Below are 27,349 nucleotides of genomic sequence, written 5' to 3'. Positions count from 1 at the left end.
AATTTTTCCCTTCTCAATTTTTATCCCCATCTTCTCCAGGCCTTCTCTCTCATCTGTGCTACCAGAGTACCTCGTTTATATTTCTACTAGATTGGCCACCGTATTGTATAATAATTTTTAGAGTCTGTCTTTGCTGTGATCTTCTTAATAGCTGCATCCTCAAAATCTGTACAATTCCTGGCAAGCAACACATACTCAACAAATACTGATGCAAGTTGTTGAAGGTGGGTCTTTTTCCTGCCCTTGACCTCTTCTTCAAGTGGAGTGACTGTGCACATTCCTTCCCTTTTCTTAAGGCTTTTATTCTCCACCCCTTTCCTTGGTTCCAAGATTTCTTTAATTCTTAAGAGGCTATTTACCATGTGCCTGCTTCCCTGTGCATTATGGGGCTTGTAGTCTTCTTATTTCCTCTCCAGTCCTTTTCTGGAACTTGTTTCCCTTCTTTCTCTCAACTCCAGGAACTGTGTACATGTTAAATAAATTGCTTTTAGCTGAGCTTTTATAGAGAAGTTTCCTTCTACACATTAAAAGATGCCCATTCTATACTAGCTCTTTTCCTTATCTGTTGAGACCCCATGATATACCAGGCACTGTGCTGGTTTATGGTCTAACAGGATAGATAGCTGCCTGAGCTGCCTCAGATGGACTTTTATTCATTGGACATGCACTTATTGAGGGCTACTATGAGCCAAAGACCTTGCTCAATGCTGGGGACACAGTGGTGAGCAATCAGACATAGTCCCTGCCCTCATGGTATAGACAAGTGGTTGGGGGACATGGGGTGATAAAAGAGCCAAAGGGAACTACATATTTAAAAGGTCCTGAAGTTTGTGGGGTGGAAGGGATAGGATATTCAAGGAACTTAAAAACATTGCCAATAGCTAGAGTGTGGAGCTGGGGGTAGAGTGGTCCAGATGACATTGAAGAAATAGGGATGGAACAGGACAGAGTCTTGCAGTATAAGGATGATTTAGTCAGGAAGCTTTTGATTTGGTTGAAAGTGACAAAAAACTGAATTCAAACTTGCTTAAGAAGAAAGGGGGAGGGGCTTTATTTCAGTAGCTAAAAGTTTCGGGCTTTCAAGATCCAAGATGTCATCAAGTTTTGACACCTCCCCCTCTCAGTTTTGCCCTCCTCTGTATTAGCTTCATTCTCAGGCAGGCCTCTGTGAAATGAGCCCCTGATACCCCTAGGCACGAAGAGGCCAAGGACTGGAGTGGAAGGGAGTGGGGATGAGAAAGGCTAGTTGATAAGGGTAAGAGTAAGTCCTCTTACTCTTCAAGATCTTCACAGTTACCTTCTTTCCAGGCAAGTCCAGACCTCCCCTCCTTAGACTCCTGGAGGAGGGCAGGAAGCTTGGCCTTGTAGGTAGTTTGTGCAGGTATAGAGAGAAAAGAACAGTTGAGGGAACCCTCTTCCCAGTCCCCAAAGCTGTTTGCTTTCTTAAAATAGCAAACCCACATTCCCTCTATCTCTTTCTCCAAGGGCATATCGTTCATTTTCTTTGCTGCATCTTCAGTCACCTTGGGGAGCAGGATTATTTGAGTTTGGTGAGAGAAAAAAGGAGGAAGGGAATCTCAGAAGCTCCCCTCCCGACTCCTGCTCCCTCATTCTGGCCCTCGCACCGCTGCAGTTTCCCGCCCGGCTCCCTGCCCCTTTCCAGACCCTTCTATGGCCTGCCCCGACTCTGGGGCCCCAGAACTCCTCCACTGTCACGTGCACCGCCCTTCTTCAGCATGCACAGCCGAACTTGGCAGGACCAGCTCAAGATCATCCCACCCAGAGAGACCCCCCCTCTTTTTTTTCTGGTATCAGGTGCTTCCGTCTCCGGGGTGGAGGCTCCTCCCACTCACTGTCCCAATCGTATTCTGTGGAAGAGAAGCCGGAAGACCCTCCGCCAGCTCACTCCAGGTTAAGCGAGAAGCTGATTTCTTCTCCCAGCCCGCTTCTTGAGCCCCCGGAACCGTGGCGGCGGCGGGCAAAGCAGCATTAAAAGCCGCGAGCACCATCTGGGCCCAGGGACTCCTGCAGGGCGCTGAAGGCGCGGGTGCGGCGTCAGCACCACGGACAGCGACCCGCCCGCGGCCGTCCAGCCAGCGGCGCGCTTGAGCTCGTCTAGGCGAGGCCGCGAGCTATGCCCGCGGCATGGCCTGGAGCTCCGGCCCCATGGCGCTGCTTCTCGGCTTTGGTCTCCTTCAGCTGTGCCCAGGTAAGAAGGGGTACCAGTCAAACTCCTCTAACCCAGCCACTGGCCCAAGATTCGCCGCTCTCTGTCTCACCTCAGCCAGGCTGGAAGGTGAAAGGGAGGGAACCCCCAGAGGTAGGGGAGCCTGCTGAGGGTGAGGGGAGAGACCCGGTGGGCTGGAGGGAGTGCCTGGGAGACTGAACTGGGAAGAGGAGATATCTGAAGGAGTAAGTGATGCAAAGAAGAGCTAAAACCTGGGCAGTTGTGGTGGGGAGGGTGTGGGCACAGACAGGAAGTGGGGAGGGGATCTCCCCATGCTTTCTGGGGTGGCAAGAGGGCAGACTCTGACCACAGCTGAGATGCCATTTGGTTTCTTGTGAAACATTATCTTAAGAAATCTACCTGGTTCAGCAGTCCCCTGGATCCCCATCATTTCCTGTGCCCCACATTGTACTCCCAAGTCTGGTCAGCCAGAGGGGCAAGGCAGGAAGGGGGAAGAACTGACCTCTTCACCCCCTTGTAAGATGGGGCAGGAGACCTGGAACATATGAGGGCCAGGAAGGAGCGCTCGGAGCTGGCGGGGGTGTGGGGGTGGGAGTGCAGAGATGCCGAAGAGGACAGAATGCATGGAGGGGCACGTAAAAAGGGAATGTACAACTGAATGGACTTCCCACACCCCTATGCCATCTCATGGGGAGTGGGCTCCTGTGCATGTGGGGCTTGGGTTATAGGTCCTATAGCTCAGGCAGCTCAAATATTCTATTCCAACTTAGCACCTTTGGTGGTGGGTGGGAGGTGGGTGAGGAGATGGTCACAGTGCCAGTCACATATGGAGGCACTCAATGTTACCTGCACATATAGATGGGTGCTGAGGAGAAAGGACGTGTGGTGTGACCCAAGTAACTGTTCTCCCCTTTCACCACCCTCCAAAACACTCACTGAGTCTCAGGTATCTGCTGGGGAAAGCCATGGAAGCAGAAATCTTCCCTTGAGGGAAGAGCAGGTCTCCACTAACCCTTGCAGAGTGAATTCTCAGTCTGGAGGCATCTTTGTGGGTCTCTGTCTGGGCTCCTTGGTTAATGGTCTCAGAGGGTCTTCTTTGTGAGGTTCTTGGTCTGGGGCCTCCATAGATAACCTAAGCATTTTGTAGTATCCTTAGGGATGAAGCAATGGGAAGCTATAGCCTCCTGGTTGGGTCTGGGTTGCCCCACTTGCCTGGGGACGGTGGGATTATGGGTGGGCCTTTCTTGCATGTTTACTTACCTCCTGCCCCTCCCCTATCCAGGGGTCTCGAGTACAGACACAGAGGAGCGGCTGGTGGAACATCTCCTGGACCCTTCTCGTTACAACAAGCTCATCCGCCCAGCCACCAATGGCTCTGACCTGGTGACGGTACAGCTCATGGTATCACTAGCCCAGCTCATCAGTGTGGTGAGTGTGGGTCTCAAACTCTTTGTTCAGCTATTGAAGTCAACTCAGCCAGAATGCATGCATATTTATGCTTACTCCCCTGGAGGTACCAAGGCTTGGGGAGGCCTTGAGAGGGTCATGGGTGGCGGCAGTGGGCCCGCAGGCTGGCAGGGGCCTTCTCAGCAACTTCTCTTCCCTGCAGCATGAGCGGGAGCAGGTCATGACCACCAATGTCTGGCTGACTCAGGTTAGTCTCCTCCTACCCACACCCCTGCCCTTCTTTTCCCTCCTTTTTTTTCTTGATATTTTGCTTCATTAAAGAGTTATACCCATTTACAATGTCACTAGTAATGAAATACATTGCCAGTTTTCCCATATGGTGGATACATTTTAAGGGTAACATTTTTTCCTTAAACATTATGATAGCTGGGAAGTTCAGGTATGATTAAATAATAACATTGCATTACATGGTAAGAAAAGTCTAAAATATCATTAGTAGTTAAACATACATGTCAGTCTGAGGTTTTTCCTATAATATTCAGGTTTCTACCCGTTTTAACTTTGTCATCTCCTCCCCCCCTTTACCAACTCTTCCCTCCTTTTTTGCATGTGCTTTTCCCATGCTCAGTCTCCTCAGGAGAAGCAGAAAAGTGTAGATTTTGGACTCCTGAATAACTGGATTTGAATTTTAATCCTGCCACTTACCAGCTCTATGACTTTGAACATGCTAAACTCTCTAAGACTCATTTTCTTATTAGTAAAATGTAGATTCTAATTAATACCTTGGCTTATATGGGCAAATTAAATGAGAAAGTATCTTATGAGTCACACTTGCTGGGCAGGGAAGTCACGGTGGGGAAGAGCTAGCTTTTGAAAGCTCCCTCAATCTTGTCCCTGTCCCTGATGTCAAGCCTGTCCCAGGGCAGAGGTCAGTGCTGTCTCCCTCTCTCCCTTCCCCAGGAGTGGGAGGATTATCGCCTCACCTGGAAGCCTGAAGAGTTCGACAACATGAAAAAAGTTCGGCTCCCTTCCAAGCATATCTGGCTCCCAGATGTGGTCCTTTACAACAAGTAGGTGACTCACAGGGAATGGGGAGGCTGGGGAAGACCCTGGGAGTGGTCAGAGAGAGAAAGAGCCTCGGGGAAGCAAGAGAAATTAGCTCATAGGGTAAGGGAATTTTTTTTTTTTTTTTTTTTTTTTTCCTGCAAACACACAGTCACTAACAGATGGCCACTAAGGCCCAGGCCAATGAGATACAGTATGGACAACCAAGGTGACTTGGGCCATGACCAGCCCCCTTGCAGTCATTTAGGACTCCCAGTTTTTGGAGCTAGACTGCGATAAAAACAAAGACTGATAGTCTCCAATACCTAAACTGATTCAAGAATAGGATTTCCTGGAAACTTGGGCAGGATCAAAAATCCTTGAGGCCCCTGTTTCTCCTCCAAGTTCCATCCCCTCTCCTGCAATAATCTCTCTCATTTCAAAAAACCCTCCTCCCTCCACTTATGGAACCATCCCCTTCTCCTACTTGCCCCTCCTCTCCATTGCGTGGCCTCCCCAGCTTCCCCAACCTCTCTGCCCTCAAGTAGAGGAACCAGCTTTCACAATGCTGACAAGTAGCAGATGTGTCCTCCCCCTTCCTCCATCCACCCTCCTGGCCAGGACACCCTTACTCCTCACCAACCTACTCCCTTCCCTCTTCTTGCTCGGTGCCTGCTCAGACCTGGGTTCCCCCATGTCTACCTCTGGCTTTCCTTTCCTTCCACTCAGGGCTGGGTTGATGGGTCGGTAGGGAGTGGTTCTCAGGCCAGGGCCCTGGCTGACTGTGCCCGTCCTGTGGCAGTGCTGACGGCATGTACGAGGTGTCCTTCTATTCCAACGCTGTGGTCTCCTACGACGGCAGCATCTTCTGGCTGCCGCCTGCCATCTACAAGAGCGCCTGCAAGATCGAGGTAAAGCACTTCCCATTTGACCAGCAGAACTGCACCATGAAGTTCCGCTCGTGGACCTACGACCGCACAGAGATCGACCTGGTGCTCAAGAGTGAAGCAGCCAGCCTGGACGACTTCACACCCAGCGGCGAATGGGACATTGTGGCTCTGCCGGGCCGCCGCAACGAGAACCCTGACGACTCCACCTACGTGGACATCACCTACGACTTCATCATCCGCCGCAAGCCCCTCTTCTACACCATCAATCTCATCATCCCCTGCGTGCTCATCACCTCGCTGGCCATCCTGGTCTTCTACCTGCCGTCCGACTGCGGCGAGAAGATGACGCTGTGCATCTCCGTGTTGCTGGCGCTCACGGTCTTCTTGCTGCTCATCTCCAAGATCGTGCCGCCCACTTCGCTCGACGTGCCGCTCGTCGGCAAGTACCTCATGTTCACCATGGTGCTCGTCACCTTCTCCATCGTCACCAGCGTGTGCGTGCTCAACGTGCACCACCGCTCGCCCACCACGCACACCATGGCGCCCTGGGTCAAGGTCGTCTTCCTGGAGAAGCTGCCCGCGCTGCTCTTCATGCAGCAACCGCGCCACCACTGCGCCCGCCAGCGCCTGCGCCTGCGGCGGCGCCAGCGGCAGCGAGAGGGCGCCGACGCTCTCTTTCGCGAGCCTCCGGAGGCCGACTCCTGCACGTGCTTCGTCAACCGCGCGTCTGTGCAGGGCTTGGCCCGGGCCTTCGGGGCTGAGCCTGCGCTGGCAGCCGGCCCGGGGCGCGCCGGGGGCCAGTGTAGCTGCGGCCTGCGGGAAGCGGTGGATGGCGTGCGCTTCATTGCCGACCACATGGGGAGTGAGGACGACGATCAGAGCGTGAGTGCGGCGGGCTGGGACACAGGGCGTAAGATATGCAAGCTGCCAGGGCTCCCAGGTATATGGAACATAGCCGCGTTCCTTAGACTCGCAAAGTTGATAGGATTGCGGGAGCGGGAAATGTAAGTCAGGCCTGATGCTGCAGGTAGGGGCCATAGTTGGCTTCCTGGAGGTGGCGCTGCTAAATTGGGGTCCGCACAGGATGACCTTGCGGCTTCCTGAGGACTAGTATCTAGGGCGAAATGCCTCTGCTGGGGCATTGTTTAGTGTCAGATGGGCGCCCTGGAACAGGAGGAAGCACTTGTGGGGTTGCAGTTGGTCTGTGATCGAGATCACGAGAGCCCCTCCCCGCCTCTTGCGTTCCCAAATCCTTGTATTGTTGGTCTGTAGCTCTTAGCACAACCGGAAACAAGTTCTTTGTGTGCCCCACGAGGGGCAAAATTGAGGGCAGTAAAAGGTGTGTGTGTGTGTGTGTGAGTGGGAGTCGGGGGTCGGGAGGGCGTGTTTAAAGGTTCCGGAAGCCTGCTCTCCGCCTAGAAGGCAGAGTCCCAAACCAATATCCCTTTTCTGCTCTTCTGGGTCCTGGGGGCGGCCTCGTGAGATATTCATGAAGGTGGAGTGGGTGGAGGAGAGGCTCCTGGGACCCGGCCCCCTGGCTTCCTGCAAACCCAGCTTTTCCTGCAGCTGCTCCCTGAGAGGGGACTGCTTGAGCATTGCGCCCGCAGGTTGGACTCATTTCCGGTCTGCGGTTGCCTCCGCCCCAGGTCCGTCTCTAGGTAGCTGGCTGGTTCCTGGCAAGACTCAGCTGTTGCCATGGTGACCGGGCAGATTTCTGCTGAAACGCTGCCATTCCGATTGCGGGATAAGGAATGGCGGGCTTCTGCACAACCGTTTGTGGGCCGGGGATTTCAGAACCTCCTGCTTCTGGCCCCCGGGAGGTCAGGAGATCAGGCTGGGGCTTAGGCCAGGGAGTCGGTTTGTGATCCTGAGAGAGGAAGGGGGGCAGGAAGCTGGAAGAGATGGGGGCCAGGGTCCCAGAGCCGGCTGAGGTCAAGTAGAGGGTGCTGGAATGCAGGGGCTCAGCAGCTGAGTCACTGCCTCCACCTCCCCTGCTGCAGTCCATTTATTTTTGTGCATTTACTGAGCTAGGTGCTGAGGGTGCAGTGACCTACTTGGATGCTTCACTGGCTCTCAAACATAACATGTCCAAACGGAGTGCTTGATCTACATCCTCACCATCAATTTGCTCCTCCCCCAGTTTCCTTATCTTTTAGTAAATAACATCACTATCCTTCCAATAGTCCAGACTAAAAACCTGGAGTAGTCATCCTTGATTCATCTCTTTCTCACTTCCTCCACCATCCAAGTCATCAGCAAGTCCTGTCCTGTGAGCACAACCTCCAAAATACATCTCGGCTTCATCTTTTTCTTGCCATCAACCTCCCTACCATTAGCTCTTGCCCGAACCAGGACTGAGTCTCCTAAAAGTCTCCCCAATTCTGCTCCTGCACTCCTCCATCGGAATAGACAATGTCTTACCGCCTCACCTTGTCCCATCTCCCTTGTGCAGGTCACTGACTTACATATTTGATGTCCTTAGCATGCCATGCTCTTTCTTGCCACAGGGCCTTTGCACATATGAGTCCTTTTCCTCGGAATGCCCTTCTCCTATAACTTTTTAAAAATTATTATTACTATTATTGTTTGCTCTACCATTTGAGAGTAAACTGCAGACATTGTGACCATTTATCCCAAATACTTTAGCATGTATCGCCTAAGAATAGGAATATTCCTTTGCATAATGTTGTTTCAGTGATTATTTCAGGAAATTTAGCATCAATACAATACGTTTATCTAATACATGGTCTGTATTCAAATTTTGCCAATTGTCCTAGTACTGTCCTTCATAGCATTCCACTCCTTTCTGGGATCTCAAATTGCATTTAGTTGTCAACGTGTCTCTTTAGTTTCCTTTAATCTGGAATAGTTTTCAGCTTTTCTTTTATGGTGTTAACATTTTTGAAGTACTCTTGGTACAGGCTGGTTGAATGTCCCTCAATTTGAGTTTCTCTGACTTTTTTCTTTCTTGAATTTATTCCTGTAATAGCTGGCTCCTTCTCATCATCAGATCTTTGCTTAAGTATCACCTCCTCAAAGAGGCCTTCCCAAGCTACACTCTAAATGATATCTTCCTTTCCATTTCTCTATCTCAGTCCTTTGTTTCTTTATAAGCACCTACCAGTGTGTAATTATTTTATTCTTATTTTTGTGTCCATCTCCCTCAGTAGACAGTAAAGCTCAAGATGTTTTTGTCCTGCTCTTAGCTGTGTCCCCAGTGTGTAGCATGGTGCCAGGTACATGGAAGGCCCGACTGAGACATGAATGAGTGATTATTCAGCTTCCTACTAAATGAAGGCAAGCAATTGCCTCTCCCCATCTCTCAAACTGACCAGGCCCCAGGCTACCATGTGTTCAAAGACCCAGATTCAGGGAGTGGAACAGTTCCGAGGGCGCTGTGGCTAGCTCTCAACCTCACAGAGGGTATCATCTTCTGACTGATTTGTTCACTGCTGGAACCTAGGCCTCCTTGCCCAAGGTGGTGCTGTTGGATGGAGCTTATTCATTCATTAATTCAACACCCATTTACTGGACATGCTATATTTCAGATGCCTGGATTACAAAGATGAATCAGACAGGGTCCCTTTAGTTCAGGAGCTTGTACCTTAGTGTGGAGACAGACATACAAATTGAAATGACAGTATACTGCAGCAAAAATACTGTGATGGAGATGTGTACACAGTGCTCAGGGAAACCAGAGGGGACATTCTGAAACCAGGGATACATTCTGACTGGTGGTTGGGTGGAGACAAGGAAGTCTTACTGAGGGAGCAACATTTGATTTGGGTTTTGAAGGATGCATAAGAGTTCACCAGGTAGTAAAAAAAGGAACAGGAATTCTAGGCACAAAGAAAACCCAAAGGCACAGAGACCTGAGAGGAAACACTGGGGTTTGGTAAGTCTGGGTTTTAGGGTGGGAGAGGATTGTATTTGTCATGTGTGGGTCTTGATTCCAGACTTGGGAATCTGGATAAGTCCTAAAGGTAGTAGAGTCACTGGAGGCTTTTAAGCAGGCAAGATCAGAACCATGTTTTAGACAGGTCACTCTGGAGTCACCGAGAGAGAGGAGTAGGGTGTGTGTGTGGTGAAACCTGCTTATACCCTGTCCATTCCCATCTGCTATCATGTGACTGACACCTGGGCTTCCTCCATCTCTTCCATCCAGGTGAGTGAGGACTGGAAGTATGTTGCCATGGTGATTGACCGCCTGTTCCTCTGGATCTTTGTCTTCGTCTGTGTCTTTGGCACCATCGGCATGTTCCTGCAGCCCCTCTTCCAGAACTACACCACCACCACCTTCCTCCACTCAGACCACTCGGCTCCCAGCTCCAAGTGAGACCCTCCCCAGCTCCGTGCTCCTTCATCCCTTTGCCCTCTGTGGTGCACTGGGTGGAGGAGGGATGAGTGAGTTACGAGGAAGTGGGGCAATGTCCCCACAGATCCATCCTTTTACTTCACCTGGAGCCCCACCCCCCACCGCCACCCACATACAGCCAGCTCCAACCGGAGGCCAGCCCAGCTGCATCATGTCTCCGCCACTCCTCTTCCTTCTCCTCTTGTGCCAAGCCAGGCAAGGGCATTGACGGTGGAGGGTGAAGGCTGAGAGGTCAGACCCTTCCATCCTGAGGAGAGTGTGATGGGGCAGGGGCCGAGAAGGGGGCAAAATCATCTGCTGCCTCCAAGTCATGGGAGAAAGGGAGTATGGGAGGAGAGGCAGTTGGACTAGGGGAGGGACGGGGCCCTGACTCTGTGCTGGGCTGGCCTGACACGACGTGGCTCAGAGAGAGGGGCAAGAGGAGAGGAGGTTGGTGGGACCTGGCATCTGTTCCTGCTTGAGGAGACAGCAGCTGCGTGAGGTAGGCCTCTCGGTGGGCAGAGGTTCCTGCCCAGTGGACCAAGCCCAGCGCCGAGGGCACAGACTCTTGGGGGAGACTTCCACCTCAAGCCCACAGCCCCTTGCTTCTAAGGGCTCCAGAACCCAACTCCAGGCCCCTTTCTGCCTGATGGAGAGTTCTCTGCCTCCCCTAGATTTCCCTCTCCTTCCTTCCTTCCTCCCTTGATCTCAGGCTGTGGAGGATGTGGTCTCTGAGCGCTGAGTCTTTTGATGACTTGCTTGGAGCCTGAGCTCACCCTTCAGCTGTGTGAGAAGTGCAAGTTCACTGGCTTTTGGGGCTGGAAGAACCCTTTACAGTCATGGATTCCAACACGAGCTGTGTTAGAGTGGGAGACAAGCTGGACGGGCTCTCTAACCCTTCCTCCCGGCCATGAAAGCCGTCTGACAGGTGCCCTGTTTTTCTTCCCACGTTGCATCGACTGGTTGTTTGAAGGAAGTAAACTAAGGATTTTAGCTTTAAGCAGATCCAGCCCTTCTGCCCGCTGTATAGCTGGGCCGGACCGGAGAGAGCAGCTGTGGGGCCCAGCTGAACCAGGAGCAAATGGCTGGACTCTGCCACAGCAGCACTGCTCCTGCTTTTGTCCTTCTCTCCTGGTTCCATCCTTCCTGCTCTGGCTCTCTCCTCTGCCCCCTGCTGCCAGTGGCTCCCCCAAAAATCACAGCCTTCAGCTTCCCGCCCTGTGGGCCCTGGAGGCTGCATCCTGACCCTGCTCCTGGGGTCAGTTTGAGGCCACCTCGCCTTTTACTGCAGGAAACAGGCCTCTTAAGGGACCTCCTGACAGCCCCCCTCCCCCCCGCCCCATACTTGACTGGCTCTGATTTGTGGTCCCAGCCTGTGCTCAGCACCAGGGAGCAGATGGCAGGTCACAGAGGGGTCGTTCTGCCAAGTGCACCCAAGGGGACTGGCCTGACATGGGCTGTTTTCTCTGGAACCAGCTGGGACTCCTGCTTGTACCAGGCACAGTGGAGGTGGGGGTGTGGTGCCGATGGGTGGGAGGAGACACACAGCGTAGGCAAAAAGCAGAGGACGGGGATCACAGAGTCTGGATTCTTGTCCTCGCTCTGCCACTTAATCACTGAGCCATCTCCAACAAGTCCCTTTGCTTTCCTAGGCCTCAGCCTCCTTTCTATAAAATAGGGATAGTAATGCCATCTCTGTGGGGTTGCTGTGGGGATGAATCGATGTTTGAAAATAAGCCTAGTGCTGTACCTGGCATGGAATGGATGTTTCCTGAAGGTTGAGCCTGAGAGGCGATCACAGCCAGTGACGATGTGGTCACCTGTCATGCCAGCCTCCCTCCCAGACCCACCTGTACCCCCAGCTCTTCCTTGAGCAAACCGAGTCCCTTCAAATAGGGCCCAGATCTGGGGAAGCAGGTAGCTGGGGGGAGCAGCTGGTAAGGAACACTACAGGGGCTGCTCGGGTGTGTCTAAAAGGTGTCCTCTCTTCCGGAGCCTTCTCAGCAAAGTTTCATTCCGTTTCTTAGTTGAGCTCCTTGCCTTGCCCTGATCCCCTTTCTGGGTGCCCAGCCCCCGCCCCAAGCCAGGTGTATGCTTAGGGACCCCAGGTCATGGAAGACCCTCATTGGGATGTTAAGTCAGCAGCTGCAGGAGATATGCCTCATACATTTCCCCACCTGCCAGAACGGGCTCCTGGGGGAGGTGTGTGTCTGCACCATGGAAACTCCCCTCTAGCAGCACGAAGAACTGGGAGTTGCCTGTATTCACAGAACGTGGAACAGCAACTGGAAATAATCCCTTCCTCTGGCAGGTAGGGTGGTGGGCTTGAGGTCCTTCCTTCCACTCTCCCAGGCTCCTCCCCAGGCCTGGGCTGCTGGGAGGCCCTGGCCACTGCTCCTGGGGCTGTACTTGCTTTTAGCAGTTCCTGCAAGTGCCTGTTGCCCAAGTGAGTCACCAAAGAGTGCTAAAGGTTATGTCGAACAGCAGCTACTCCAACTCCTTTCCATGACCCATTTGACACATAAGGACTGTTTGCTGTCTGATCTTGTATAAGGTCATTTGTAAATGGGGCCACAGAACTGGCTGAGGACGGCAGCTAGGAAGAGAGGGGTTATGTACATGGAGGGGTTGACTGGGCAGGGTCCCACTGCTCAGGTATTCAGGGGTCCCTGGGGCACTGTCATTTCCTCTATCTGGGTGCAGCCCTCTGTAGATCATCACAACAGGGGAAGAGGGAAAGACAAAGGTGGATGAGAGATGGTTCCATTATGTGGCAAGGCATTACCACGTGTCAGTGTGGACTTTGAACCCGCAAGAGCACTTGAAAGCTTTAGGGAAGTAGCCTCTTCCACTCTTGGGTTTTATGTCCTTCCCTTGGCACTGTCAGAGAAGCTCCTTGGCCCCTCTGTGGCAGGGCTGTCTCTGGAGAGAATCAGGTACCCAGCTCAGTGCTGGGCAAGGCCCTGAGGCTGTGGGTCTGAAGAGAGAGAGAAATGGGATTGAAACCCAGGGAAAGGTAGGCAGTGAGGAAATGAGTTGGGCTTATTTCCTTCAGAGATGGCAAGACCACAGGCAGTCTGATCACCGTTTTTGTCTGAAAAGATGCATATGAGCATGGGCTGGTGACTAGTGGCTTTTGACAGGTGACATTGCAGTGGAAGGGAGGTAGCTTCCTAGCAGTGAGGTGTCTGCTACTGGAGCAGCTGGTGCCAAGTTAAGGAACGTGTAAAAGCAGACATGGGTAGTCCCCCAGAGGGATTTTTCTGCAGAGGAAGGACAAGATTGTTTCCCTCTAAGGAAATGGGAAATGCTTTCCCAAGGGTTTGGGGCAGTGACCCATGTTTTGCACCCCCTCCCAAACACAGACTTAGCTCCTGTTTGCTAAATAAGGGTCTGCTCTGGGCCAGTTCCTTTAATGCCCTGGCTTTACTCCTCACAAAAAGCCTTCAGAGGAGTCCCCATTTTACCAGAAATCAAGACTTGGAGGGTAGTGCTGGGCCTGGAACCTGAGGTTGACTCCAGAGCCTGTCCGTGCTCTTGCCGTGGCCCTGGAGACAGGTAGGAAGAGTGTTCCTCGGGAGGAAAGCGAGGGGATTTGGGATCTTCTCTGAATTCACTCCCAAAGCCAGAGTGGACTTGGTTTGTTTGTCGCCTGTTATCTAGACAGAGTTGGGCTGATGTCATAGCATCCTTCATCCCCCAACTGGTACTGGCTAGCCTCCTGCTGCCCAGCCCTGACCAGATGGAGAATAGATGACCATCTTTTAATATTCATCCAACAGGTTCGAGGCCAGTTTCTAAGGGACTGTCGGTCTGGGGATTGTTGGGACACCATCTCCTCCACACTGCCCTTGGGCTCCCTCGTCTGCACTCCTGGAAAACTGGCACTAGTTTAGCTCACCCCAGGCCAAGCTCATTAGGAACTCAGGATTCTTGTAAAGAATCCAAAGATGTCTTGTCACTGTTGTGTTTGGGGTGAGGATGGGAACCCTCTCTGACCAGGGTTGGCAAATATGGAGGAAAGGAAGAGTGCTGGGTAAACTGGACCCATGAGAGGTGAAAGACATTACAAGAATCTAAAGAAAACAAGTAATTCAACAGTCTGCTGTTGAATTATTGTGATTTGTTGTCTAATTTACTCATCCGATGGAAAAGAACAGGCCAAATGGCTGGGCCTGCAATAGACAGAGGGCCCCTGAGGCAGCCCTGCGTCCCAGTCCCCTCCAGAGGTGGGCTGCTGGGAAGGACAGTCCTCTTCTCCTTGAGAAAACAAGTCTGGACACTTGCCTTAGGGATTAAGGAAACCAGCCTCTCTACAAGACCTGAGTACTACACTCCCCTCCAGGCAGAATGAGGAGCTGCCCGAGGACAGACGACAGAAGTGCTTGAGACTCCTGGGACCTCACAGCAGGCTGAGACCTTATCCTTCACTGTCTTTAAAAATATAAACTCAGTTCACCCAGCAGTGTATTAATCAGTTCCCAACCCTACTTGATGGGCCCCAGAACATGTGACCAGTCCTTCTGGCCTCAGTTCCATCTGTATAACAGATCCTAGATGAGGAAGGCAGCCTCACCATTGGGTATTTTATGTCCTCTGGTTTATCATATTTAAAAGGTCAAGGATGGCTCTTGTGGAATTCCTGGAGGAAATTATAATGTGCAAAGTGATGCATTCTCTTTGAGAGAAATTCAGGATGGAGAAATATTTTGATGCTATCTATGTACACAATAAATGGCCTGTCCCCTTAAGACTATATAGTTAGTCCTGGTCTGGGTGGCAACTTAACTTCAAATATGCACAGTCCTGCAGGCAAAACTGATAGGAGAAGGGGGTGGAGATGGAAAGACACCCCTCAAGATCTGTATCTGTGTAGTAGTTTGTGATACCATCTCAAAGAAAGTTTTCCTATTCTGACATCTTGAAATCTTGCCTTTCAAGTCCCTGGGGACAAGATATTTAATGGTGGGCTCTGATGGAGCTGCGGAATGAATGAAGGGTGCCTGATGTACCCCACACCACCCAGACATGAGCTCAGCTGCCCAGGGAGGCCCTTAGGAATGGCTCCTTCAGGTGAGCAGGGCGATGACCTTCTCCCAGGGCTCCCGAAATCAGGTGCAGCTGGTGCCGGGTCCCATGGGTTCCTCTGTCCCCACTTTCACCTCTCCTCCTAGAGACCAAGACTTGAGGCTTTCTAACAAGTCAGACTCTTCTTTTTTTATTTATGAGGAATGTATACTGTTAGTCAATAATATTGCAGGACACACAAAAGCGGAATTATAAAATGACGCAGCCATCGTGATACCCAGATCTCCAGTTGGCTCTTCCCCATGCTGCTCTCGGAGTCACTACCACAACTCCTAAAACCAACAAAGTCCCTTAAATGTGAGTAAAGGAAATAGCTTGAGGCAGCGACCACTTTTACAAGTGATTATTCAAACAATGTACGAGAGCCCAATTCGGACAAATCAACTACAAAAATCATTAAAAGGGGGGTGGGGTCCTGCTCATTAAAAACAAAGATTTGACCAAAAAAAGTGAACAGAACTATCTGGGTAGGAGCTCTGCCATCTCTGTCCTGTGTGACTACGGGCATGGGGGACACAGTGGTTCAGGGCCTGACACAGGCTCATTTCCAGTGGACACGTGGAGCTCAGAGACACCTTGTTCTCTTTCCTCAGCAGAAAGAATACTGGAAGTTTGCTAGTAAGATTGGGGTGGGGGTGGGGACTCTGATCTTCTGGGAGCCCCTGTGCCCGAGCTCTGCAGGAGATTCTAATGCCAGAGACAGACCCGACACCAAACATTCCAGGGAATCAGTAGGTGGTAGCCTTCGAGGCTGCAGAACCGAGGGGATAAGCTTCCTTCTGATGGTTGGGAACCACAAGGTCTCTGCCCCACATGGGGGTTGGGGGCAAGACTGAATTAATGTCTTCAGCAGATGCAGACAACCAAGAAGCGCAACCCTTTTCACCCCAGAAGACAGGCACTGTTTCCCTATTATTTCCCTGGGACAGTTTGGTGTTCTGCAAAGACATCCTTAGTGTAGTTTAAAAACTTAGGTTTTCTTATTTTGGTCAAAAAGACAGAGGGTACAATAGCTATAAAGAATAAATGTGTGTGCGTGGATGTATCTACTGTTAAAGACATGGGGCAGGCAGACGGTTGAACCAGTGAGAAGTTTGGGGATGGGGGAGGGATGGAAAAATCACCTGAGGGCACATGGCTGATGTTCACAGAAGAAGCAAAAGGCAAGGCTGGGTCCTGGGGGCAGCAGAGCCTAGTAGTTCCCGAGAGCCAGACTCCACGGAGAGGCCAAAGGCTCTGACCACAAGAGTCAGGTGCAGACAGAGGGCTTCCCTCCCAGAGGGTTAGGACCACCTGCCCTCTCACCAGCCACTGCCCTGTTGGTTGTACCCTCACAGGCAGGGGAAGAGTACCCTCAGTCTGTGCTCTGCCTATGTACCAACTTCAGAGGCCTCTTGCAAAATAAAAGCACTTGGATAAGTGGAAAAACATGTCTGAATTTTTAAATCTGTGCAATTACAGGTTATCTGTAGCAGTTGAGAATCAACATCTATGGCATTCTTTTAAAATCTCCTAATTTACCCAAAACTTCCTGTGGTGTCACTGTTATGAGAAATATGCTGAGTGGAACAGTGATCTGACCCAACATGATTTTTTTTCCTCTTAATCTTGACAAGTCCTGATTATCTGAGCAGAGATGATCTGCCCTCTAGGATCCGTTCTGTTTTTTTTTCATACCAGATGGTTGAGGTCTATGGCCCTCCTACCCCATTGGCAGGGAAGCTTCTAGGAATGCTTTAGGAGGCGGCGCAGCTGGGAGCCTCGCAACATGCTCTGGGAAGTGGCTGGTGTCATCCCTGCAGAGGGAAGCCTCCTTTAGCCCAGCTGGCTGGTTCTAGATCTCCTTGCTGCCTGGGAAAGGGATGCACTTCCTGAGAAGCAGGTTTCCCTACCTCTTGGCCCCTTCTAAGCTGGCTAAAGTGCAAGATCCGAAGATCACTGAGCAGTTATCTGCAGATTCCGATCACACACTTCCATTGGCACCAGTAATTAACTGACTGTAGTTTTAAACTCCTGCCCTTGTAAATGTTTCACCAAATACTTTAAGTTCACTTCTTTACCCTCTTGGGGGGAAAAAGAGAAACTTGATCACAAAGGAGGAGCTTCAGAAGGGAAGAGGCAGTAGAAGCCTGCACAATCCACAAATGAAACTGTCAGTCCCTGCATGATTCACATAGAGTTGACTGGAACCTAATCGAGACCATAAGAAGTCAAGGTAGCAAACATAAACTTAAAGGAAATGGAAAAAACAAAACAAAACAAAACAAAATTTAAGAGGCTGCAGGTGCCTAGCGACTGCTTATGCATTAGGTGGAAAGAATCCCTTTCTCTCTCCCTTAAGTCTCTGCCTCTTAACTTGGGAAAACAGAAGGGGCCTGGCCAGGCCCAGCCTAGCAATCCCAAAGAAAGCAAGATAAATGGGTACCCAGAGTTCTCAGTATGAGCAATTCTGTTTCCATTTTTAAAAAGGAGAAAAAAGACAAAACAAAACTTTGACCAGTGTGATGAGGAATGCGACAGCCTGCGTGAGACACCCCCAGTCAGTCAGTCACTGGATCACACTATACTGGACAGGAATCAAAGTTCTTTTCCTCCTGGGGTTTGCTTATCCAATTCCCATAGCCCATGTCCTTCAGGCTTTTTTTGAAGTAGTTCTTGGCTGTCTCATAGTCATGGGCAGCTTTCTTGGCCTCACCATAGGAGAGTCTAAGTAGGTCCTTGCGGTAACGGAAGGAGCAGAGCTTCTTAAATAGAAGAAAAATGTTCTTTTTGGAGACCCGTGACAATTCATTCTGGGGTCTGGAAAATAAAAGCAGTTGTTATTTGCCGGGCAGGGCAGGGAGCTCTTAAGACTGCCAAAAGCGTGATGTAGCCTTTGAGTTGCAGGAAGGACAGCTTTGCTTTCACTGTGCTCTCCCAGCTCCTTACCCGTCCACTGTGCCTCTGGTACCATCCAGGATCTCAAGGTCATAGCCATCAGCCAAGCACCAGTTGACGCTTGTCTCCTTCGTCTTCCCGGATTGCCTTTTGGAATCATATACACTGACTCGGCCGACCTAGGAATCCCAAGAGCAGTGGGAGAAAGATGGAAACCTTTCAGGAACAAGATTCCAAAGCAGGGACTCAAGACACAAAGTAAAGAGGGACTGCAGAGTCACAAGCTTTCCCCCTTATTTAGGATCTGGCTTGGTTAAGACTAAGTAGGATCTAGACATACTAACTCCACTTCTATTCGAATTAATTCCGACCTAGAGAAGAAAAACCTTGGGCATCTATAAGGAGGAAAGGATAAATTCTTGGGACACCAACTAAGGCTCCCCTTGCCCATAAGCATACAGTTCTGCCCTGCTGACAGGATTGCTTAAAGAGGAGAAAAAGGTCAAGGGGAAAATGAATGGGGTTGTAGCACCTTGGGGTGATTCACAATAAAGGGATGTTGTAGTCCATCCTCAAATGCACTCCCATCTCTCGTCACACGACAGCAAATAGCACGGGTCAGATGCCCTTGGCTGTAAAGGTAACCTGGGTACAAGGGAAAAAAAAATGTATACACCTGTGTTTGCACCAAGTACTATTAAGAGTCAGAGGTGTGTGGGGAGTTTGAAGGCAAACAAAACAGAGTTGTCAGGACAGAGCAACAGCTGCCGGGTTAGAAGCACCTTCTGATTATGGCTTCCCAGGATATACATGGGATCATCAATATTTAAGCAAAATATGTAAGGTTCCAGGTAAGGTCAAGGACTGTAGAGATAAGGAAACAAAGACACTGCAGTTTTAAAGTGCTGTGTTTCTTTAACTCATCTTGCAAAGACTTGCTGGGCCAGTCTTTACTTAGGCGTGCTGCCTAAAATGGATCATCCTACTGCAGCAGACTGGATTCTGAGAATCAATTACTCACCACCAATTCAAGCACACTTTGAAAAGTGCTAACGCCTGGCAACAGAGCATGCAGTTTGCTGGGATCTGGGCACTAGAAGCATAGACTAGTTCCAGCTCCCAAGGCAGGTCCCTTACCCAGTGTGACAGATTTGAGATACACAGGCTGCAGGAAGTGGGTCAACAGTGCCCCCTGCAGGCCAAGCACATTCCAGCGGAGGATTTTGTCACTACAGGACATTGTTCGGAGTCTCTCCCCAAGCCGAATTCCGTCCCACGTGGGCACGATGTCACTGGACTCCACTGGGATTGTGCCTTCCCCTGTGTTAGAGACTCAGGTCAGATCCCAGGGGTTACAGAACCAAACTATTCCATGGCATGGTGTTTATACTTCTTAAGATTGGGCCAGAGGCTACACATTCATTCATTCATCATGTATTTCAGAGCATCCACTATGCTTAGTGCTGGGAAACAACGGTGAGCAAAAACAAATAAGATCTTTGTCCTAATGGAACATCTATGGGGGTGAAGGGATAGAAAGGGAACAGAACAGACACTGAAGAAGTAAGCACCAATACATACATCTGAATTCCAGATGTTAACAGTGCTCTGAAGGCTTTGAGGGAGCTGTGAGGGAGGAGAGCACGGGAGCCTCCTGGATTAGAGCAGGCAGGGATGCTGAGACACGAAGAAGGAGCAGCTGGAGTAAGAGTATCTCAGAGAGAACAGCAAAAGCAAAGGCCCTGAGGCAGCAAGGGGTCTGGTTATTCCAAGACCTGACAGAGGACCAGGGTCACTGGAGCATACCTGAGCGATGGGGAAAGGGGCAGGGGATGCGGCTGGGAGCTGGGCCTGGGAGATCGTGGCAGGTTTTGCTTTTATGTCAAATGCAGTGGGAAGCCACTGCAGGGCTTTTTGTTTTCCACACCTTTCTTGAGATATGATTCACCTACCACACAATTCAGTAGTTTTTATTATATTCAGAGTTGTGCTACCTTCATTACAATATCTCTTAGAACATTTCATCACCCCCAAGACTCTCTCCCCCTTTCCCTTCCAGCCTCAGTCCAGACAGCCACTCACTTACTTTTTGTGTCTATGGATTTGCCATAGACATTTCATATAAATGGAATTATACAGTATATGGTCTTTTGTCACTGGCTTCCTGCACTTAGCAAAACGTTTTCATAATGTTCATCCATGTCGTGACATATATTAGCACTTCTTCATTTTTTTTTTTAAAACAGCCAAATAATATTCCATTGCATAGATATAGCACATTTGGTTTATCCATTCATCACTTGGTGGGACATTTGGGTTGTTTCCACTTTTTGGCTATTATAAATAATGCTACTATGACCATTTGTGTATAAGTTTTTGCATGGACAGACATTTCCATTTCTCTTTGGTAAAATACCTAAGAATGAATTGCTGGGCCATCTGGTAACTGTCTACACCAGAGGATTTTGAGAAGGGGAGTGACATGATCTGATTTATGTTTGAGGATCACTCTGATGACTATTGAAGAACAGCCTGAAGGGAACAGAGTGTACATGAGGAGACAGTCAGGAAGTATCAGAGGGCTCTGGAAGGAGCAGGTAGACAAGGTGGAGAATCAGCAGACAGGAGGGGAACCAGGCCCTTAAGATCCTTATCTGCCACCTTCTCAGGGCTTGGCCCTGCATCACTATCATTTCAGTCTCTCATCTTCTCTCCAGGTGATCCCATCCATTTCCATGGCTGTAAATCTTTGGGAGGATTTATAGGAGGACTGACTCCTCAGTTTTTATTTCCAACCGGGTTCTCTCCTCTGAGCTCCAGATGGTACCTCTACCTTCCATTTGATTGGGAGATCGCCTGGGTCTCCCAGACTAACAAGTTCAAGATGGAATCCTCATCTGCCTGCAGACCTCTCCATAACTGTATCTTCTCTCCCACTGTAAACCACACCTTCACACCCCAGCAACTAAAGGCAGAAAACCGGCAGGTGTATCCTCATCCCTGTGATCAGCCAGGGGCCTTGCAAAGCATTTTTGTGGGGAGGAGGGAGGCCGTGTCACTCACCATTCTCCACCTTGGTGCGGAGCTTGCCTTGTTTGGGATTCTCAAAGACAGGGTAGTGGCGAGAATCTGTGCTCTCCACCGCACGGTCACTGCAAGACTTGTCAAAGAGGGCACCATCTCCACATGGAGCCGTGCTGCAAAACAGGGGCATCGTTAAAACCCACCTGTGCAGACACTTCCCACCAATTTCCTGGGGCTCCAAAACAATCAGATGTGATAGAAGCAATGGACTTTTTCTGAAACCTATCTTGGAATACTGGAGGAGAGTAGAAGTGTGTGAAAGTCATTCTATACCAGCGTATGTACCTCAAACACAGAGCTGAGTGTGGTTGAGCAAATATGGTCTGATTTACTGGGCCAGGAGTGCATTCAGATACCCAACCTTGGGAGACTGTACAGACCTGATATAGAGATGGAATGACACAGTCTTTTTTATTTGGAGCTTTTCTCCTCCCTTAGCAGGCTCAAATATACTATCCTTTGCAGTCTGAGGGTTGTATTTCATTAATTCACTGTAGAGAAACCTATAAAGACAAAGTCCAGTTAAGACAGATTCAATTTTGGTAGTAGTAGTTTTTTCTATAATCCAACCTCTATCTGAGCCCCAAGTAAGGCAAAGCCTTAATGGTGCAGATCTTTCAGTTTCTTGGGTTGAAAGAGGTCCAGAGTGGTGGAAATTCTCTATGGAAGACCTCAGAGTTTCATAAAGAAAAGCTAGTCTTTCTGGTCAGTTTCACTTCTGTCAAGGACTCCCCAGTATGGAGGCTACAGGGATCCTAGGGCAGAACAAACTGATTCAAGGACTAAGGAGGCTGCTGCTTCTCCTTGAGTCTCTCCCTTCATAAATTAAAGGTAAACCGGAAGAGAAAGCTGGTGGGGCAGTGGGGCCGTTTATAGATCCTCAAATGGAGGTGGAAGGCTGCCTCCTCATCTCCAAGAAGACCCTGAGGACCTAGAGGTCTTTTGTGTTTTTTAAAAAAGGGTATGAAGCAGAGTTTGCCAAAAAGGGGGAGCACTTAAAAATAGGCCAAATAGGGGGCATGCAACCTGGGTCACAGAGGGGATTGATTCCGTACGACAGGTTCAAGTGGACGAGTTAAAAGCAAAGACTGATACTGGCGGGTCGATGACCTGCATGCTCTGGGGGGCTTTTAGGCCACGTGTCTGAGTGCAGCGCCCTGGGCCAGCAGGAGGGGCAGGGCAGAGAGGTGGTGCTCACTGCACAACTAGGTGGCTGGTGGCCAGCACCCAGCACCAGCTCAGGTGCTTGCTCACCTGATGAAGCCTCTTCGGGAGATGATTTCCGCATGGCAGTCATTGACGGTTTCTCCCTTTAGGCTCAGAGAATCTCCTTTCACACAGCGATTCCCTGGAAAGGGGTTTGAAGGAAAAGTAAATGTTTAAACGAAAATGATGATGAATAGGATAGAGGCTATTTGTTCTTAAGGCTAAGGTAAAACAGCTTCAATTTATCAGGTCCTTGATTCCACAGGAAATGAGGACTCATTCCCCACTCTGAATTAACTAGCTCAAGTGAACCGTAAGATTCTCCCCACCTTAGACTCACTCACATGGACCTCCAGGAGAGAATAAGAAGGGCCTGCTTCCAGATATCAGGGAGGCAGATGGCTGGGGAAACATGTTTCAGAGCTTCCCCTTACCTGTCCCCAGGCTGACCACAACACCCAGGTCTTCAGGGTCTTTCTTCATGATGATGGCAGCCAGGATTTTGCGGCCGAGCAAGGAGGGCTGGAAACTGTTCGTGAGAGCATTGAAGCACCGGTGGCTCAGCATAGCTATCTGGTCGTGGAAGGTGCTGCCAGTGAGAGGAAGCTGAGGGGACAGGAGGCCATGTCAAGACCATGGAGCCAATTCTGTGCCCATCTTATTTCAGAGTGAGCAGGCAGATCAATCTCTACTTGACTTGTGAGTCATCTATTCCCCTCTCACACCAATGTTCCAGTTATATGCTCTACTGAGGCCAATATTAAAGCCTAGGAATAATTCACAGGATAGCTAGTTAAGCACCAACTCCACCCAGAGAGGAGTTAGCAGGACCCCAAAAAAAGAAAGCACCAAAAGTAGACATCTTAACTGTCTCTGGCTGTGCCTCTGGGGACCTTGAGAGGAGGAGCATAGTTCTTCTGAGAGTGGCCCCTGTCACTGGGGTTACCTCTGTAAAACCCATGCGTTCTGCCTTCTCGTTCTCCCCAATCAAGACCCGGAGAGCCGCATCTGCTGCTTCCTGCTTGCCTTGCTTCTTGCTGTGTGCACAGACAGCTGGGAACCAGCGACCACCAACTTTTGCTTGATAAACAAACCTTTGGGATGAGAAGCAAGGGATAAAGTCAAGCACCAGACCTGGATAGCTGTTCAGGAACAGACTCTTGGCCAGTCTTGTAAACATGGACTCATCCCTCTTGACAGCTGTTTCTGAACAGGCATTTCCCAGACTGGTCATTCGTGAATCACAACATGATTTCTGCTAGATACAAACGTCACTTGTACTATTACTTATTATTTTTCTCTAAAATATCTCTTTTGAAATATAAGCACATTTAAAAGGGAAAATTTCTGTCACTACTGTAAATGGAAGACCAGTATCACCTGCAATAAATTGAAGGTGACTAAAACTGATTATGATAAAATCACGCTATTAGATTCTGACTAGGTAAGGTTGCCTGCAAAGTCTCTGGGTCTATCTTTATTCTAAAGGAATATTAGCAAGTATTAGAGGATTTAAGGAAATACTAGCAAAAATGTGGACTTTCTTTTTAACTGAAACAGAAATGAGAAAGGAATACCTTTCTCCCCCTTTGGAGTCACCATTTCTTAATGCTCTGTCCATTTCCTCACTCACTTCCTGATTAACTATTCTAGATAGTAATATGTCACTAATGTTGTAAGAACAGTGTCAAAGTGTAAATCTGATTTACAAAGTGAGGTTGCGTGCCTTTTCTTTTGTTAATAATTCATTATGTTTCTTTTTTTGTGAAGGCACAGTTCATATACTTTGTTTTTCTGTTAGAATTGAAAAGAACCCGTTATATATTAAGAAATTAGCCTGTGGGTTGTTGTGCCAGTTTGAATGTATTATGTCCCCCCAAATGCCATTCTCTTTGATGTAATCTTGTGTGGGCAGATGTATCAGTGTTGATTAGATTGTAATTCCTTGAGTGTTTCCATGGAGATGTGCCCCACCCAACTGTGGGTGATGACTCTGATTGGATAATTTCCATGGAGGTGTTACCCCACCCATTCAGGGTGGGTATAATTAAATCACTGGAGCCATATAAATGAGCTGACAAACAGAAGGAACGCAGTGTAGCTGAGAGTGACATTTTGAAGAGGAGCTACAGCCAAGAGGGACATTTTGAAGAATGCCCAGGAGCTGAAAGAGGAGCTGCAGATGAGAGGCAGTTTGCAGGTGGCTGTTGAAAGCAGACTCTTGCGCCAGAGAAGCTAAGAGAGGACAAATGCCCCAAGAGCAACTGAGAGTGTCATTTTTGAGGAACTGCAGCCTAGAGAGGAACGTCCTGGGAGAAAGCCATTTTGAAACCACAACTTTGGAGCAGACACCAGCCACGTGTCTTCCCAGCTAGCAGAGGTTTCTGGGACACCATTGGCCATCCTCCAGTAAAAGTACCCTATTGCTGATGTGTTACCTTGGACACTTTATGGCCTTAAGACTATAACTATGTAACCAAATAAACCCCTTTACAACAGCCGATCCATCTCTGCTGTTTTGCATCCTGGCAGCATTAGCAAACTAGAACAGTTGTCCTGTATTGTGAAGGTTTTTTTCCCCTCAAGTGGTCCTTTTACCACACACAAATTTTTCTTATAGTCAAATTCCCCAGTCTTTTATTTTATAATTTCGTTTTGTTGTCTTGATTGGAAAGGCTTTTGCCACTCAGAGGACTCTAAAAAAAATCCTCACTTTTTATCTAGTGATTTTATGCCTTTGTTTATTTTACATTTAAATCTTGGGTCACTGGTGTTTAGACATCAGGAAGGAGGTAGGTTTTAAGGCATTGCCTTTCTCTCCAGAAGCCAGTACAAAACTATTTTAACTTCTACTAGGGCCAATATGCCTTATTGTGCTTCTTTTTCAGAATTTTCCTAGATATTCTTGCATGTTTATTTTTTCATATGAACTCAGAAATGAGCTTTCTAGTTGCACAGTAAATTTTAATGGTGTTTTTATTGGGATCACATTAAATATACAGACTGATCTGGGGACAGCTGCTATCTGTAAAAGATTTCTCTATCTAATAAGAGAGCATTTTTCCCCCATTTAATCAAGTCTTCCTTTATATCCTTTGATAGTATTTTAGTTAATGTAGATCCCATATACTTTCTATTGGGACTGTGCCTAGGTAGTTTATCTTTTTAGCTGTTGTAAACAGGATATTTTCTTCCATTACATTATCTAGTTGCCTACTGTTATATACAGAAAAGCTCCTGATTCTTACAGAATATTTTGTAAACACCACCCCCTAACTTTCCTAAATTTGCTTTTGTCTCTAATATTTCTTCAGTTTCTTCATGAATATGCCAGGTATATACAATCATATCATCTGCAGATGATAACTTTACCCTCCCTTTCTTCTTTTTGTACTTCTTTCTTTCTCTTGACTGACTGCATTGGCTAGTAATTCCAGAATAATGTCAAACAACAATGACACTGGCATCCTTGCCTTCCTCCTGACTTGTGTGGGAATGGGTCTAGGTACACTATTAGACTGCTGTCTTTTGACTTCAGGCATGTATTTGTTATCAAGCTAAGGAGGTATTCAAAAATTTCTTTTTGATTAAAAGCTTCGTTTTTGAATCTGAATGGGTGTTGAATTTTACTAAATGTCTTTTTGGAATGTCTGAAGAAGATCATGTGGTTTTTCTACTTTGATCTGTTAATATTGTAAATAATAAATATCTTAATGAAGTCTATGATTCCATATTGGTCAAGGTATAGGAGAAGAGCCATTTCTATAAACTGTTGGTGGAAGCATAAACTGGTACAATCCCCTTGGAGGAAAATTTAGCAATATCCACCACAATTTTAAATGTACATAAATGTGTTATTCATTACAGCACTGTTATTAATAGCAAAAGTCTGGAAACAATCCAAGTGGTCAACAACAAGGGACTGGTTAAATAAATCATGATAAACCCATATATACTGGAGTACTATGTTCACAGCTAAACAAAAGAATATAAAGTGATATGGAGAGCTTTCCAAGATAAGACAGTACTGTTAAATTGAAAAAGCAAGCTATAGATCAATGCATATATTATGTACTTTCTGTGTAAAAAAAGGGGAACTACACTTGCTTGTATTTATATAAAGACACTTTGGAAGCATGTATAATAAACAATGTAAAGTTATTACATGCTTGTGTGTATGAGAGAGAGAGAGAAGGTGAGAGCAGAGTCAAAGGGAGACTGAAAATGAGCCTTTGGAATCTGTTAGTTTTGAACTTTTTTCTATTACCTATATAGAAAAATTAAAAACTTTTAAAAATGTACATAACCCATGGCCTAGAAATTCCACTTCTGAAAATTTATACCACAATTTTGCACATGTAAGCAAAGATACATAGTACAAGGAGAGATTCATTCCAGGAGGTTTTTTCTAATAGCAGGAACAGAAGCACCCTAAATGTCACTGGAAGTTGGTTAAATAAATTATGCAAAGTGGGGGGCTTCAAAGGTAACTTAACATTCTATTTCTTAAAATTGGTGGTGGGTACATGGGTGTCCATTTTGCAAAAGGACTTTTATATCTCTTGATGATTTGTAACCATCTCTAAGGTACTCTGGTAAGTAAAGGTGTAAGGGAATAAAATAGAAGATATGATATATACTTATTTTTGTTTAAAAGACAAAAAGAAAGAAAAATTTGGTAGTATATGTATGGAAATTTCTAGAAGGACTCAAGAAACTAATCATAGTCCATGGATTTGGGGAGGGATATAAGCTTCTTATGGGATAGAAATGAGACTTTTCATTGCATACTTTTTCAATCAGTTTGGATGATATATATATATGAAAAACTAAGATTAGTTTAAAAAAAATGTAAAGGATCACGCTCACCGAAGAGTGACAGTAGTCTCAAGGTGGCCGATCTAATGTTTCTCAACCTGCCCCTCCTGTCATTCCCGCTAATGTGCATCCTTTCTCACCCTGGGTTACAGGCTGTCCCCAACCGGTGAAGCATGCCTATAACCAGGACTGGGACACTCACTTGGGCTCGTGCGGAGGTCCGGACTGGTCGACCAGCTTGAATTCAGCAGCAAAACCGTGGGAGCGAGAGTACTCTAGCAGGCCGCCCACAGGGTTGGTGTTCAGGTATCTGACGAGCTCGCCAATCCTCCTGACCTTGTTGGGCACCACAGATTCCAAGTTATCAAATGATTCTGTGTTCGCACCTCCGGG

General features: G+C 48.3%; 2 protein-coding genes across 6 annotated transcripts in view; one reads left to right on the top strand and one right to left on the bottom strand.

Moving 5' to 3' along the window:
• Nucleotides 1-1,851: 1,851 nt before the first annotated feature.
• Nucleotides 1,852-27,257, top strand: CHRNB2 (cholinergic receptor nicotinic beta 2 subunit). The gene is made up of 7 exons (XM_037825862.1): nucleotides 1,852-2,209; nucleotides 3,471-3,616; nucleotides 3,798-3,842; nucleotides 4,556-4,665; nucleotides 5,442-6,411; nucleotides 9,695-9,861; nucleotides 27,109-27,257. Exons 1-7 carry the CDS (start codon nucleotides 2,146-2,148, stop codon nucleotides 27,137-27,139), a joined length of 1,533 nt encoding a protein of 510 aa, XP_037681790.1. The 5' UTR covers nucleotides 1,852-2,145; the 3' UTR covers nucleotides 27,140-27,257.
• Nucleotides 15,079-27,349, bottom strand: part of ADAR (adenosine deaminase RNA specific) — a 47,794-nt gene continuing 35,523 nt past the window's right edge. Inside the window, exons 6-15 of one of the 5 annotated variants that reach the window (XM_037825859.1) lie at nucleotides 27,159-27,292; nucleotides 23,007-23,232; nucleotides 22,573-22,744; nucleotides 22,187-22,280; nucleotides 21,313-21,435; nucleotides 20,912-21,045; nucleotides 18,986-19,168; nucleotides 18,381-18,493; nucleotides 17,900-18,027; nucleotides 15,079-17,770 (exon numbers count right to left, since the gene is read on the bottom strand). In XM_037825859.1, coding sequence (XP_037681787.1) covers nucleotides 17,533-17,770; nucleotides 17,900-18,027; nucleotides 18,381-18,493; nucleotides 18,986-19,168; nucleotides 20,912-21,045; nucleotides 21,313-21,435; nucleotides 22,187-22,280; nucleotides 22,573-22,744; nucleotides 23,007-23,232; nucleotides 27,159-27,292 — 1,545 coding nt within the window. In that variant the 3' untranslated portion in view covers nucleotides 15,079-17,532. Of the gene's footprint in view, nucleotides 17,771-17,899; nucleotides 18,028-18,380; nucleotides 18,494-18,985; nucleotides 19,169-20,911; nucleotides 21,046-21,312; nucleotides 21,436-22,186; nucleotides 22,281-22,572; nucleotides 22,745-23,006; nucleotides 23,233-27,158 lie in introns of those variants that run through there. The other 4 variants (XM_037825858.1, XM_037825860.1, XM_037825861.1 and 1 more) reach the window with 4 other exon arrangements.

Source organism: Choloepus didactylus, chromosome 2 (genome assembly GCF_015220235.1).
Source record: "Choloepus didactylus isolate mChoDid1 chromosome 2, mChoDid1.pri, whole genome shotgun sequence".
NCBI classification, from domain to species: Eukaryota; Metazoa; Chordata; class Mammalia; order Pilosa; family Megalonychidae; genus Choloepus; species Choloepus didactylus.
The sequence above is the reverse complement of the archived record's forward strand: the minus strand, read 5'-3'. Positions and strand labels throughout refer to the sequence as shown.